Source organism: Haliotis rufescens, unplaced genomic scaffold, assembly GCF_023055435.1.
Source record: "Haliotis rufescens isolate VD_foot unplaced genomic scaffold, xgHalRufe1.0.p SCAF_78, whole genome shotgun sequence".
Lineage (NCBI taxonomy): Eukaryota > Metazoa > Mollusca > Gastropoda > Lepetellida > Haliotidae > Haliotis > Haliotis rufescens.
In genome coordinates this window covers 1,353,656-1,371,327 of record NW_025964370.1, presented here as the reverse complement: position 1 = coordinate 1,371,327, position 17,672 = coordinate 1,353,656, and the positions used below count along the sequence as shown (strand labels likewise).

At 37.2% G+C, this 17,672-nt stretch overlaps 1 protein-coding gene across 1 annotated transcript in view; it reads right to left on the bottom strand.

Annotated features, from left to right (window-relative positions):
* The window catches only part of LOC124119804 (transmembrane protease serine 11E-like), a 29,575-nt gene extending 27,921 nt beyond the window's left edge, over positions 1-1,654 (bottom strand). The window contains exons 1-2 of the mRNA XM_048388741.1: positions 1,439-1,654; positions 771-966 (exon numbers count right to left, since the gene is read on the bottom strand). Coding sequence (XP_048244698.1) covers positions 771-966; positions 1,439-1,583 — 341 coding nt within the window. The 5' untranslated portion in view covers positions 1,584-1,654. The remainder of the gene's footprint in view (positions 1-770; positions 967-1,438) is intronic.
* Positions 1,655-17,672: the final 16,018 nt, after the last annotated feature.

Here is a 17,672-nt window from a genome sequence, read left to right as displayed (position 1 = left end):
GATGTAACGATATATCAGCTTGATGTAGGAAGATATCACAGTATTTCAGTGACGTCACGCTATATCAGCTTGATGTAGGAAGCTATCACAGTATTTCTGTGACGTCACTGTATGTTAGCTTGATGTAGGAAGATATCACAGTATTTCAGTGACGTAACGATATATCAGCTTGATGTAGGAAGATATCACAGTATTTCAGTGACGTCACGCTATATCAGCTTGGTGTAGGAAGATATCACAGTATTTCAGTGAAGTTACAATATATCAGCTTGATGTAGGAAGATATCACAGTATTTCAGTGACGTAACGGTATATCAGCTTGATGTAGGAAGATATCACAGTATTTAAGTGACGTCACGGTATGCCAGTGTGATGTAGGATATATCTCAGTATTTCAGTGACGTCACGGTATGCCAGTGTGATGTAGGATGATATCACAGTGTTTTTAGTGATGTAACGATATATCAGCTTGATGTAGGATATATCTCAGTATTTCAGTGACGTCACGGTATGCCAGTGTGATGTAGGAAGATATCACAGTGTTTCAGTGATGTAACGATATATCAGCTTGATGTAGGATATATCTCAGTATTTCAGTGACGTCACGGTATGCCAGTGTGATGCAGGATGATATCACAGTGTTTCAGTGACGTCACGGTATGCCAGTGTGATGTAGGATGATATCACAGTGTTTCAGTGACGTCTCGACTGTACAGACAAACCAAAAATGATCATCGGATCGAAACTAAGAACTAAAAAAATCCCATTACTTATTCGTGGTCCATATCATGGGTGTTCCATGGGGCTTGTTGCCGTGGAAGGAGTGCTGGCTTGTCTCCATGCCATGCCAGTCCAGGTGCCGGTCTCCTAGCGACCACGTGTAGTATGCCCCTGCATGCGCGTGTGTAGGCACTATCCGGTGTTTGATGGGGATGGGACAAGAGTCAGCCGAGCAGTTGCCTCTCCCTGGTGTGTTAGACAATGAATGTGACGTCATACCCACCCGAATTGTCTTGACAATGGCAAAACATATACGTGCAAAACGTTTACCTCTGCATATGTTTCTATGTTGTGTGACTGTTCATCGCAGTGATTTTAGTCCAGAAAATAAAACGAACATTAGAGAGGAGACAGTAGACGGGAACCATAATGTCAGGGCGGTTTGGGAAACGTTTACATATCTATGTGGCATTGTATAATGTTCCTAAACAGCTCAGCAGAGCTACTATATATGTCGGTTGGAACTGCCCCCACAATACTCACTATGGGATCTATATATGCGGTTCCATTTGTGGCATAGCTCGATTAGAACAATTGCACTGTATATTCTGGGTCTCGGTATTTATGTTATCTTGGAAATAGCAACCCTGGCTCTGTAGCCGCCTAATGACACCACACGGGTCAGGCGCGGATGAACACAACCTTCTTGGTGGTTTACCTCCTCGTATGAATACATTCTCCCCGAGATCTGTACTGGCGCGGATGAACACAACAGTGCGCTGGAAGTGAGACTGATGTGTCACGTGGACCCAGAGAACAATCAGTGTAAGACGACGGAGCGCCCATGAAACGGTTTCTGCCATGGCTGTGTTGAGGTAGTGTGGCACTCCTGCCGGGACCAGGTCTGGGTTATCTGGAGGTGGCACCTGTTCTCTCCCAGGTGTACACAAGGTGGAGCGCACCTTTCACACGTGATGAGTCCCAAGTAACGTAATAATCCTTGCTTGATGGCTAAAGCTGGTGCCTTGCTGTTACCCATTAGACACGAAACGCTTCTTCCACAAACAAATATAAAAATCAAATGTTGTGTCAACATATGAACTACTTAGAGGTGAAGGAAAATAATTTAAAAGTCGCGTTCAAGAATATTGCATCATCTGCGTGCGTGCGTGCGTGCGTGCGTGCGTGCGTGCGTGCGTGTGCTTGTATCCGTTATATTGTGATAGCCCACTCACAATCACAATCGCATCACCGATCCTGAAAACCAGAAGCACAAACAGAATATATACATACCAACGTGATGAAACACAAACAAAATATACATATACCCACATGATGAAACACAAACACAGCATACACATACACACGTGATGAAACACAACGACAATATACTTATACCCACTTGATAAAACACAAACACAACATACACATACACACGTGATGAAACACAACGACAATATACTTATACCCACGTGATGAAACACAAACACAACATACACATACACACGTGATGAAACACAACGACAATATACTTATACCCACGTGAAAAGACATAAACACAATATAAACATACCCATGTGATGAAACACGATATACACATACCCACGTGATGAAACACAACATATACATACACACTTTATGAAACACAAACACAACATACACATACCCACGTGATGAAACACAAACTCAAACACAACATACACATACCCACGTTAAGAAACACAAACACAACATACACATACCCACGTGATGAAACACAAACACAACATACACATACCCACGTGATTAAACACTAACACACTATACACATACAAAGGTGATGAAACATAAATACAATATACACATGCCCACGCGATGAAACACAACACAACATACACATACACACTTGATGAAACACAAACACAATATACATAAGCCAACGTGATGAAACAAAAACACAATATACATATACCAACGTGATCAAACACAACGACAATATATTTATACCAACGTGATGAAACACACACACGATATACACATACACACTCGATGAAACACTAAAACAATATACACATACCGACGTGATGAAACACAAACACAGTATACTCATACCCACTTGATGAAACACAACGACAATATACTTATACCCACGTGATGAAACACAAACACAACATACACATATATACACTTGATGAAACACAAACACAATATACATAAATCCACGTGATGAAATACAAACACAATATGCACATACCCACGGGATGAAACACAACCAGAATGTACATATACCCCGTGATGAAACACAATATACATATACACACGGGATGAAACACAAACACAATATACATGTACACACGGGATGAAACACAACCAGAATGTACATATACCCACGTGATGAAACACAATATACATATACACACGGGATGAAACACAAACACAATATACATATACCAACGTGATCAAACACAACCAGAATGTACATATACCCACGTGATGAAACACAATATACATATACACACGGGATGAAACAAACACAATATACATATACACACGGGATGAAACACAACCAGAATGTACATATACCCACGTGATGAAACACAATATACATATACACACGGGATGAAACACAAACACAATATACATATACACACGGGATGAAACACAACCAGAATGTACATATACCCTCGTGATGAAACACAATATACATATACACACGGGATGAAACACAAACACATTATACATATACACACGGGATGAAACACAACCAGAATGTACATATACCCACGTGATGAAACACAATATACATATACACACTTGATGAAACACAAACACAATATACATATACACACGGGATGAAACACAACCAGAATGTACATATACCCACGTGATGAAACACAAACTCAATATACAGCTATTAGCTATTAGCTATTAGCTACTTTATATGGGCCTAATTCTGATCTCCCAAAATTTTATCATGATATCTTTAATGCCATTGATGGACTTGATAATGAAGCGATTATAATTTGTGGGGATTGGAACCTCATTCTTGATCAATCTCTAGATCTGGAAAACTATAAAAATGTTAACAACCCAAATGCTAGAAAAACGGTTCTAGACTATTTATCTCAGTTTAACCTATATGATATTTGGCGTGAACAGAATGCAGCTGTTAGAAAATTTACATGGTGGAAACATAAACCCAGACAGCAAGCTAGGCTAGACTTTTTTCTGGTTAGTGAAGATATTTTAAACCTATCCTCTGCTGCTGACATTCTCCCAGGTTATAAATCTGACCATTCGGCTATTTCTTTATGCCTAAATGATTCTCTGATAAATAATAGGGGCCGTGGATATTTTAAATTTAACACTGCCCTTTTAAGAAATAAACATTATGTGGATATGGTTACGACTGTTTTAGATGAAACAAAACAACAATATGTGCATCCATCTTATAGATCAGACCATTCTGCTCCTTTTGATGATTTGGATTTAAAACTGAATATACCTGATTCCCTATTCTTGGAAACCTTTTTAATGAATTTGCGAGGTAAAACAATTTCTTTTTCCTCATATTTGAAAAAAGAAAAAAGGAAAGAAATTGGGCGATTTAGAAAAAGAAATAAACCAATATGAAAATAAAATTAGAGAGGATTTTCAAAATATTTCTGAAGAAGCTTTAAGTAAATTATCTGAATCAAAAAAGGATTATGAAAAAATTAAAGAAGAAGAAAACAAGATAAATGCTTTTAATAAGAGTTTACAATGGTATGAGGAGGGAGAGAAACCAAGTAAATACTTTTGTCGTCTTGAAAATAGAATTTTTTACAAATAATATCATCTCCTCTTTGATTAATAGTGAAGGTGAGGAACTGAATGATACAACTCTCATCATTAAAGAACAAGAATCATTTTATAGAAACTTGTACCAAAAAAATAGTTCAGTAGATACTGACCCAAGCCTGATGTTAAACAATATTCCAATTCCAAAACTAGAGATTGATATGCAACAGGCCTTTGAACAGCCGTTATCCTTAAACGAAATTGGTAAAGCTACACTTGCAATGAAAAATAATAAGAGCCCAGGTCTTGATGGCTTCCCAATTGACTTCTTTAAATTTTTCTGGAAAGATTTAAGAGTCTGGATATGGAGATACTTTAATCACGCTTACCACTCTAACTCTTTGACTTCTACTAAGAACTGGGATGTGATTACTTGCATTCCAAAAGCAAATAAAGATAGAAAAAGATTAAAAAAGTGGCGTCCTATTACTTTATTAAATGCTGTATATAAGATTTTAAGCTCTTGTATTACTAATAGAATCAAGCAATCTTTAAACAAATTAATTCATTGTAATCAATCAGGATTTATCCCTGGGAGATGTTTAAGTGAAAATACTAGATTACTTTACGATATCATATTTGAAACTAAGAGACTTGACAAAAAAGGTACGTTGACACTCATTGATTTTGAGAAAGCGTTCGACACCGTGAATAAAGATTTTATTTTCATCGTTCTGGAAAAATTTGGCTTTGGGCCAAATATGATTAAATGGATACATATACTCATATCTAATGCCTCTTCTTGTATTGTCCAAAATGGCTACCTCTCTAAATTTTTCATGAATGAAAGAGGTTGTAGACAGGGTGACCCAATTTCCCCCTATTTGTTTCTTTTCGTAGCTGAAATTCTCGGTATCATGATTCGTAATAATGAAGATATAAAAGGTATACTTCTACACGATATTGAACTCACATTGGGCCAATATGCTGACGACACCCAACTATTTTTAGATGGCTCGGAAAAATCATTAAAATCAGCCATGGATACACTTGAAACTTTTTACAAAATCTCAGGATTAAAAATGAACTTTGAAAAAACCAAAGCAATATGGATAGGCAGTATGGCTGGTAGTAAAGTCCGAATTTGTCCTAACTTAAAGCTAGATTGGCATGATGGCAACTTTGAAGTTTTAGGCATATGTTTTAATGTTGACTTAAAAGACCTTTGGGTAATCAACACTGAAAAACGCCTTGATAATATCTATGGTATTATAAGCAAATGGAAAAAACGTAATTTGACTTTGATGGGTAAAATAACAGTTGTTAAGACCTTAATTCTCTCTACCCTTGTACATATTTTTTCCGCTCTCCCAAATCCATCAAAAGCTTTTATTGATCAATTGAATAGAATTCTTTTTAACTTTATTTGGAGTGGCAAAAGAGATAAGATTAAGAGGGATTATTTGAAAAGGAATTATAGTCAAGGTAGATTGAAAATGACTGATATACCCAAATTTATAGCATCTTTAAAAATTTCATGTTTAAAAAGATATTGTGAAAAAAACATTAATTATGACCTTGCTAGTTTTCAGCTGGCTCATATCTACACTTTAGGTGCCAGTTTGCACAAGAATTGGGAAATTGTAAATCCGTTCTGGAAACATACCCTTATAGCCTGGAGTGACTTTATGCATTCATATGACTTTGAAGTCTTAGAAAAACCAGAAATTGCTTCCCAACCCATATGGTTAAACCATTATTTTAGAGAACCAGTATTAATTTTTAATGACTGGTTTAAAAAAGGTATAGTTACGATAAAAGACTTGTATGATGAAAACGGATGGATCCCTTTCCCACGTTTACAACAACTTTATGATCTTAAAGGAACTTTTCTCGATTATAACCGTATGATTTTTAATATTCCAAGAAGTTGGAGACAAAATATTGATAAAAATCTACATTCCTCTTCTAATCTCACAGTATCTCCTTGGATTTATGATCTTACACGTTCTATTAAAGGAACAAAAGTGTTTTATAATAAACTGATAGGGAATTCCCTCCCTCTCCCTCAATCTTGTTTGAAATGGGAAAATCAGCTGGGATGCTCTTTTCCATGGAATCAAATATTCAGTGTATATTGCCATGGGTTAAGGGACTCACAACTCAGGGATTTCCAGTTTAGATTTATTCATAAAGTAATATTTACTAAACGTGAGTTATTAAGAATGAAACTTATTGATAACGATGAGTGTTCTATGTGTCATACTCACAAAGAAAATATTTTTCATGTTTATATCGAATGTCATGTTGTTAAGAATTTTTGGTCAGATTTCTGTATTTACTTGACTCATATCTTGCATAGAAAAATCCTTATAACTGACAACGAGCTCCTCTTTGGTACCTCTGATGTATTAATTAACCATTTGATTGTAGCTGCTAAAAGATTTATCTTTGTCCAGTGTATTAAGAATGAAAATGTTGACTTTGTTGCTTTTAAGAACACAATAAGAAGTATCTATGACGTTGAATATCATATTGCACGTAGAAATAACGACTTCTCTGCCTTTAATAAAAAATGGGCTTTGTTTACTCAACCTGCAAAATAACTTATTCACTTGATGTTTGCAACATAATTTGATGTACCATAAATACCGCATCTTCTTAATTGTATACATAAATATGCCTTCATCTGTACCATGATGTGGATTATGCCTTCATCTGTACCATGATGTGGATTATGCCTTAGGCCTCCTCTGTACTATATCAAACACAACATACACATACCTAGGTACCAAACACAACCAGAATGTACATATACCCACGTGATGAAACACAAACACTATATAAACATACCCACGACACAAACACAACATACACATACACACTTGATGAAACACAAGCACACTTTACATAAACCCACGTGATGAAGCACAAACAAAAAATACACAAACCCACGTGATGAACCACAACGACAATATACTTATACCCACGTGATGAAACACAAACTCAATATACACATACCCACGTGATGAAACACAAACACAATATACACATACCCACGTGATGCAGCAACACAACGACAATTTACTAGTACATATACCCACGTGATGAAACACAAACACAGTATAAACATACCCACGGGATGAAACACAAACACAACATACACATACCCAGGTCACCAAACACAACCAGAATGTACATATACCCACGTGATGAAACACAAACACTATATAAACATACCCACGACACACACCAAAATACACATACACACTTGATGAAACACAAGCACACTTTACATAAACCCACGTGATGAAGCACAAACAAAAAATACACAAACCCACGTGATGAAACACAACGACAATATACTTATACCCACGTGATGAAATACAAACTCAATATACACATACCCACGTGATGAAACACAAACACAATATACACATACCCACGTGATGCAGCAACACAACGACAATTTACTAGTACATATACCCACGTGATGAAACACGAACACAATATAAACATACCCACGTGATGAAACACAAACACAACATACACATACCCAGGTCACCAAACACAACCAGAATGTACATATACCCACGTGATGAAACACAAACACTATATAAACATACCCACGACACACACCAAAATACACATACACACATGATGAAACACAAGCACACTTTACACAAACCCACGTGATGAAACACAACGACAATATACTTATACCCACGTGATGAAACACAAACTCAATATACACATACCAATGTGATGAAACACAAACACAATATACACATACCCACTTGATGAAACACAAACACAATATACTTATGCCCACGTGATGAAACACAAACACAACCTACATATACCCACGTGATGAAACACAAACACAATATACATATATCCACGTTATGCAGCAACACAACGACAATATACTAGTACATATACGCACGTGATGAAACCCAAACATTATATACACATAACCATTTGATGAAGCACAAACACAATATTCACATACCCAAGTGATGAAACACAATATGCATATACACACGGGATGAAACACAAAGACAATATACACATACCAATGTGATGAAACACAACCAGAATGTACGTATACCCACGTGATGAAACACAATATACATATACACACGGGATGAAACACAATATACATATACACACGGGATGAAACACAACCAGAATGTACATATACCCACGTGATGAAACACAATATACATATACACACTCGATGAAACACAAAGACAATATACATATACACACGGGATGAAACACAACCAGAATGTACATATACCCACGTGATGAAACACAATATACATATACACACGTGATGAAACACAAACACAAACACAATATACATATACCAACGTGATCAAACACAACCAGAATGTACATATACCCACGTGATGAAACACAAACTCAATATACACATACCCACGTGATCAAACACAACCAGAATGTACATATACCCACGTGATGAAACACAAACACATAAACACTTACCCACTTGATGAAACACAAACACAACATACACATACCCACGTGATGAAACACAAACACAATAAACACTTATCCACGTGATGAAAAACAAACACAATATAAACATACCCACTTGATGAAACACAAACACAATATACTTATGCCCACGTGATGAAACACAAACACAACCTACATATACCCATGTGATGAAACACAAACACAATATACATATACCCACGTGAAGCAGCAACACAACGACAATATACTAATACATATACGCACGTGATGAAACCCAAACATTATATACACATAACCATTTGATGAAGCACAAACACAATATTCACATACCCACGTGATGAAACACAATATACATATACACACGGGATGAAACACAAAGACAATATACATATACCAATGTGATCAAACACAACCAGAATGTACGTATACCCACGTTATGAAACACAATATACATATACCCATGTGATGAAACGCAAACACAATATACATATACCAACGTGATCAAACACAACCAGAATGTACATATACCCATGTGATGAAACACAAACACAATATACACATACCCACTTGATGAAACACAAACACAATATACTTATGCCCACGTGATGAAACACAAACACAACCTACATATACCCATGTGATGAAACACAAACACAATATACATATATCCACGTGATGCAGCAACACAACGACAATATACTAGTACATATACGCACGTGATGAAACCCAAACATTATATACACATAACCATTTGATGAAGCACAAACACAATATTCACATACCCACGTGATGAAACACAATATACATATACACACGGGATGAAACACAAAGACAATATACATATACCAATGTGATCAAACACAACCAGAATGTACGTATACCCACGTGATGAAACACAATATACATATACACACGTGATGAAACACAAACACAATATACATATACACACGGGATGAAACACAACCAGAATGTACATATACCCACGTGATGAAACACAATATACATATACACACGGGATGAAACACAAACACAATATACATATACACGCGGGATGAAACACAACCAGAATGTACATATACCCACGTGATGAAACACAATATACATATACACACGTGATGAAACACAAACACAATATACTTATGCCCACGTGATGAAACACAAACACAACCTACATATACCCATGTGATGAAACACAAACACAATATACATACATGTATATCCACGTGATGCAGCAACACAACGACAATATGCTAGTACATATACGCACGTGATGAAACCCAAACATTATATACACATAACCATTTGATGAAGCACAAACACAATATTCACATACCCAAGTGATGAAACACAATATGCATATACACACGGGATGAAACACAAACACAATATACATATACCCACTTGATGAAACACAAACACAACATACACATACCCACTTGATGAAACACAAACACAATATACTTATGCCCACGTGATGAAACACAAACACAACCTACATATACCCATGTGATGAAACACAAACACAATATACATATATCCACGTGAAGCAGCAACACAACGACAATATACTAGTACATATACGCACGTGATGAAACCCAAACATTATATACACATAACCATTTGATGAAGCACAAACACAATATTCACATACCCATGTGATGAAACACAATATACATATACCCATGTGATGAAACACAAACACAACCTACATATACCCATGTGATGAAACACAAACACAATATATATATATCCACGTGATGCAGCAACACAACGACAATATACTAGTACATATACGTCACGTGATGAGACACAAACGCAATATACACCTACCCACGTGATAAAAAACAAACACAAACTACATATACCCACGTGATCAAACACAACCAGAATGTACATATACCAGAATATACACATACCCAAGTGATGAAAAACCCAGTTGCCCCCCCCCCCCCTCCCCTGTTTTTTTTATAGAAAACATTTTTCCTTGTGAAAGTTAACTTGAAAAAGAAATGAAGAAATTTGCACACACACACACAACCCCAACCCCCCCCCCCCCCCCCCCCCCAGAATGGTTTTCTCAACTAGCTTCTATGCGTGTGAGCTGCAAAGCGACATACGTGGTAAAGATACCAGAGAATTTCAACGGCACTTTGCCAGAGTCACCCAAGGTCTAGACCAAAAATCATCAACTGATTCAACCATAGCAAATCCTGGAATGTGGACGCTGACAGGATACATAGACAAATGCAGGCCACTACTCCTACTAGACAAAGACTGTATACGAACTCATGCTTCTTTCCTATGAAACATAGTATATGTGCATACTTAGCCTTAGTCAATGCTCTTAATATATACAAACTAGCACTAGCATGTGTGACACAATGTTAACTGCTGGTAAAAATGTCATTTTGAACTTTTTCAGTACTGGAATATTTCCTTGTAAAAAATAATGGAGAAGAATTGTATATGATTCAATATCCTCATATGAAGAAGGTAGGTGGAAACACAGAGAGGATCTGGTCCGATACAGGACAGTAGACTTAAACTACATGTATAATGGAAACTAGCACTAACTTATCCTCATCTTAGGTATTGCATCCAATACTCCCTTCAGATAGTTTCATCACCCACTACATCACGTGAATGTTCTAAATGTGGCAGAAATGCCTATGATTATGACAGACATGTACTTCTACACTGTGAATATTTCATAAATGATCGAAATATTGACAAACTGGATATCGAAAGTTACGTTCAAATTGAACTTCTAGAAGAAAATGTGTGCATATATATATTTTATGTGTTAATAATGCACCCATCTATATCAATACTAGCACAATACATTTGCTCTGAGAATATCAGAGATTTTGTAAATCTTCTAACTTCTGGGACAAATAAAGAATTTCATTCATTCTTCATTCATTCATACCCACGTAGCATCTACGGGCGATTGGCATGCTGGACAATGGCAGAAGTCAACGTGCAGTGGTCAGTAAGTTCCGTGTTTCACAGTCTGTGATTAGTAATGTCAGAAGTCAACCTGCAGTGGTCAGTAAGTTCCGTGTTTCACAGTCTGTGATTAGTAATGGCAGAAGTCAACGTGCAGTGGTCAGTAAGTTCCGTGTTGCACAGTCTGTGATTAGTAATGACAGAAGTCAACGTGCAGTGGTCAGTAAGTTCCGTGTTGCACAGTCTGTGATTAGTAATGGCAGAAGTCAACGTGCAGTGGTCAGTAAGTTCCGTGTTGCACAGTCTGTGATTAGTAGAGCAACAAACCCCACATCGAGACGATCAACCTCGAGCTCGTACAGGGCGGCACAGGTCAACGACATGAACAAAGGTTCGATTGGTTCGAAACCAGCTGCTGGCTCTACGAGCTTATCAAGCTTAAACGACGAATCCAATTGCTGCAAACTTTCATGAGACTACGGGGTCTGCCTGCAGCACATCTATAAGCCGGGCGGTCACGTGTTGTGTCGCTCCATACACATCTTCCTGTTGCCAACGGACATCAATGGTGTGCACAACGTAGACGCTGGGGTAATCGTCGCTGGTCACGTGGCCGATTCACTTCGCATAAACATCCAGCCAATGTCAACTTGAGACTTCATGACGGATTTGGCGGTGGATCGGTAATGGTGTGGGGTGGCATCACTATGACTGAGCGAATCCCACTCCATATTGTGCAAGGAAGGGTCACTGGACTGTATATCGAAGCAAGGCGTGTGGGTTGACGTTTTGTCTTTCAGGACGATAACGCCCGTGCTCACCGTGCACGAATCATCTATGCTCACCTCCAGCAGACCAACAGTTATAGAATGCCATGGCCAGCAATGATCCCAGACAATTCCCCCACTGAACACCTCTCGGACATCATAAGTAGATTTCTCTTTTTACCAAACTTTATCACATGATTCACCCCCAAACTGTAATCTCTTATTTAAAATGTTAGTATACACTTTACTCAAAGTACTAAGTATTGTTATACCTCTGTAGTTGGCTGATTATTTTAGTGTCATCTTTTTTGTGGAGGGGAACAATAACCCCATGTGTCCACATAGTAGGAAAGTATGCAGTGAGTGAGTGAGTGAGTGAGTATGGTTTTACGCCGCTTTTAGCAATATTCCAGCAATTTCACGGCGGGGAAAAACCAGAAATGGGCTTCACGCATTGTACCCATGTCGGGAAACGAGCCCGGGTCTTCGGCGTGACGAGCGAACGCTTTAACCACTGGGCTACCCGACCGCCCCGAAAGTATGCAGTATCAAACACAGCATTAAATAATAAAGTCAAGAATGGACATAGTATATCCTAGACATATTTAAACATTTCATATATAAGTTTATCTGCACCAGCTGATTTACCATATTTTAATATATACACTTTTTGTAGATTTTCCCATGCTACTATTGACAGAACGAAATTGTGGCTCGTATTAAACGTACACGAAGTCTCGCCAAAGATGTATAAATATATCCAGTCTTTCTATAAATATGTTATCTCTTGTGTTAAATATGGAAACCAACTTTCCAACCCGTGTAATATTGGAGTCCGTCAAGGCTGTATATTAAGCCCCTTTCTGTTTAATGCGTTCATAAATGACTCGGCTCTAGAAATTGAATCCAAATGTGACCCAGGAATCCAGTTTCATACAGAACTTCTTCATTGTTCCTTGCGGACGATGTAACTTTAATTGCTGATACTGCGTTTGGCCTACTGAAGCGCTTTGATGGTCTTAAAGACTTTTGCCATAGATATCCATTAACTGTTAACTTTGATAAAACTATCGTTCTCAAAGACTTTAAATTGGTCTAACTATGTATGCAACGCTGCACTTAAGGCCAAAAAAGTATTCTTTGGTATTTTAGAATTACGCAGGAATGTAAAACCATTTGAGTATAAAGTATTTTTCAAGATATTTGATATCAAGTCGCACCAATATTGTTATATGGAGCTGCAATTTGGGGCTTAAATAAATACCAATGATATTGAACAGATCTATGTATTAGCATGCAAACAATTTGTAGGTGTTAAGTCTTCGACACCCGATCATGCCGTAAGAGGTGAGTGAGCGAGTGAGTTAAAATTTAACGTCACATCAGCATTATTTCAGCCATATCGTGACGAGAAAACATTCTATATTCAAAATACATATATTTAGACCATAAAAACCTGTCGTCGAAGGACAGTAAAATAACTAGATTTATCACAGGTTGTATTTAAAACTAGCAGATAATCATTTAAATATAACTCCATACGATAACAATACAAGATAAAAATGAGCTATAGATCGCCAGTCACTGAAGGTAGATCACCACACTGGACTCCATGGGGACTTACAGTACCTTTGCTCCCTGCATGGACCCCAGCAGGGTCTACACCATCCTATCAGTCGCTGGCGATTGTAATGTAAGATTAGCCACAATTAAAATGACAAAAATTCTACTGTTAAAAACGTAGTAGATATAAATATTCTTTGAATGACAGGGACTTACGATATCCTCTCAGGGGGACAATAATTTTACAGTACTTTAACCCCCTTCGAGAATACAACCACAAACAATCACAGATAATAATTTATTCTACTAATGTTAAAAATTATTTTATACAAAACAAGTTAACAAAATTTATTATACAACTCTATTTCTTTTAAAAAGCCAATAATTAAATGAGAATTAATATATTCAAAAGATCCTTCATAGATTTACCTTTGAAATATTTATCCCTTGTGATGGCAAAATCAACACAATCAGGCAGGAAATGCTTGACCAGGATTCTTTCATCACAAGGGATGCAGAACGGAGGATCCTCACCTTTCAATAAATATTCATTGGTGAGGCGCGTATGGCCAATCCGACATCGTCGTAAAATGACCTCCTCAAATCTGGACTGACAACCCAAGAAGATGTAACCAATATTTGATTTTATGTTATGTAATTTATTTATACCTACCTGGGCGTCCCACTTCTTTTGCATTAGATCTCTGATGTACGATCAAATCAACGGTTTAATATCACTGTAGGGGATAAGAAGTGGTGTCACAGATTTGTTGAGTGCTGCTTTTGCAGCAGCATCAGCCATTGTGTTACCAACGATTCCAACATGGCTGGGTAACCAACAGAAAGCGATGTCGTATTGGCCAGTAGCTAGATCATTATAAAATTCGACAATGTCGAGTAATAGTGGATGTGTACTGGACATATTGTGCATAGCCTGAAGACATGAAAGAGAGTCGGAAAATATAATGAACTGCTTATGCTTAGATTGATTTTGAATGTATTTAAGAGCTGTCAAGATGGCGTGTGATTCTGCCGTGAAAATTGAAATGTCAACTGGCAACCTGAACGATATTGTTCTGGATCCCATGATGGTAGCGCTAGCAACTGCGTCACCCTCCTTGGATCCATCTGTAAACATAGATTTGTATGTATCATATTTAGTATTCTTGTTGATAAATTAGTGGATTAGTTTGTGATTTCTTTAATTTTGTTAGTGTCAGGTCTTCCTCTGGCTGAAGACAAAAGGAGGTAAGGAGAAATAGTTTCAAGGTGTAAATTCGCATCAGAAATTGCAGTTTTCAACCTTATTCCAAGAGGGGGAATAAGAGAAGATTTATTTTGGTAGAGGTCCCCATATAGGGGGTAAAAAACGCAATCATATGCAGGGTTTGACTGATTTGAAGATAATTTGGTAATATACTGTAGAGATAATGTTAGACGTCTGAGTTTTAGTGATGGTTCATCAGCCTCTACATATAAACTGTTAATGGGAGAAGTTTCGAAGGATCCAAGGCAGAGCCGTAGTCCTTGGTGATGTATAGAATCCAGAATTTTTAGATTGCTTTTGCATGCTCCTCCATAAACGATGGAGCCATAATCCAGTTATGAGAGATCTATATAGTTGGAGGAGGGTCTTCTGTTCACCTCCCCACTTTGAATTGGAAACGACTTTTAACAAATCGAGTGCCTTCAGGCATTTAGCTTTAAGGTATTTGATAGAGGGGTTTAAATGTCAAATGGCTATCAAAAATAAGTCCCAGGAATTTGGCTTTCTTTACAATTTTGATAGGTGTGCCATCCAAATACAGTACAGGGTCTTGATGTGGTTTATATTTGCGACAAAAATGTGTACAATTTGTCTTGGCTTTAGAAAATTTAAAGCCATTTTCCAGTGACCATCATTGAATTGTATTGAGACATAACTGCAATTGTCTTTCAATTGAATAAGATATGTTAAAATCATCCACGAAAAGCGACTCATCTATGGAATCATTTAAGACCTTAGACAGGCTATTTATCTTAATACTAAATAGTGTAACAGACAAGATACTGCCTTATGGGACACCCTGATCCTGATTATAATGATCAGACAGGGTTGAGCCCACGGGGACTTGAAATTGTCTGTCAATTAAAAAATTGGATATAAATTGAGGCAAACGGCCTCTCATTCCAAAATCGTGTAAGTCCTTTAAAATACCATGTTTCCATGTAGTGTCATATGCTTTTTCGAGATCGAAAAAGATAGACACTGCATGTTGTTTGTTTATTATGGCATTACTATTTGTATTTGAATTTGTATCATGATTAAAATATATTCATGACCATGAATGGCATTCGGATATTGCTAGTAGTCCTAAAATGCATACGTATTCTTTATTAAAATTACATTTTTGTGTTAAATCGTATCTTCTAAATATTGGTAAATATCATTGTAGTTCCATCTAAATTGTAGACTATCTAAATGTACAATAGGCCGATGGCCTACAGCACGAAATGAATAAAGAATATCTGATAAGGAGACGTGTGAGGCAACGTCATGGGCAGCCGAACACGTTAGCTGAGTTTGGCCAGGAACTGCAAGAGGAGTAGGTCCCACTCCCTCCAATCGCCATTGGGAGATTCATGCGCAATGTGCCACTTCGAGAAAATGAATGTTTGACAAATCGTGGTTGTTTCCACTGCTTATAAAAAAAGTCAGTTTTTGATATTTCCATCTTACACCTATCGTCCTTCTTGATCGTTAGTGTCAACACATTTACGTCATACGTCACTTCGGACTGTAATGTGTTTACAATTCGTTCATTATTATAATGCAACTATTACTAGAAGCTAATATCTCTTTTGGAAATTTTTAGTTATTTCCAAGAACCACAACTCTTTCAGAGTGTATATATCTGTATTTCAAGGATTGCACAAATTGGCTCATCATTTCTTAAATTCTGTCAAGACTCACATTATTCAGCTTATCTATTACAGCTGGTGCCTCTACCATAGTGTTATCTGGTCAGGAGAATTACGTCGATTAAAGGCACAAGGGTGTTGTCAAATTTCAGACCTAGAAATGTCAGGATTGTTTTCACGTGATATAAAATGATTACATTCATAGTGCTACTAATGGTTACGACAACCACTTCCACTGATACATTCTTAGTGCTGCTAATGGATACAACAATCACTGCCACTGATACATTCTTGGTGCTACTTATGTTTACAACAATAGTGCTACTAATGGTTACGACAATCACTGACATTGGCACATTCCTGGTGCTACTAATGTTTACAACAATCACTGACACAATCTTGGTGCTACTAATGGTTACGACAATCACTGACACTGATTCAATTTTTGACAAATTATCTATAAATCACGGTGTAACTCTTCTTGTCCTACCCGAGTGGAAATATCTG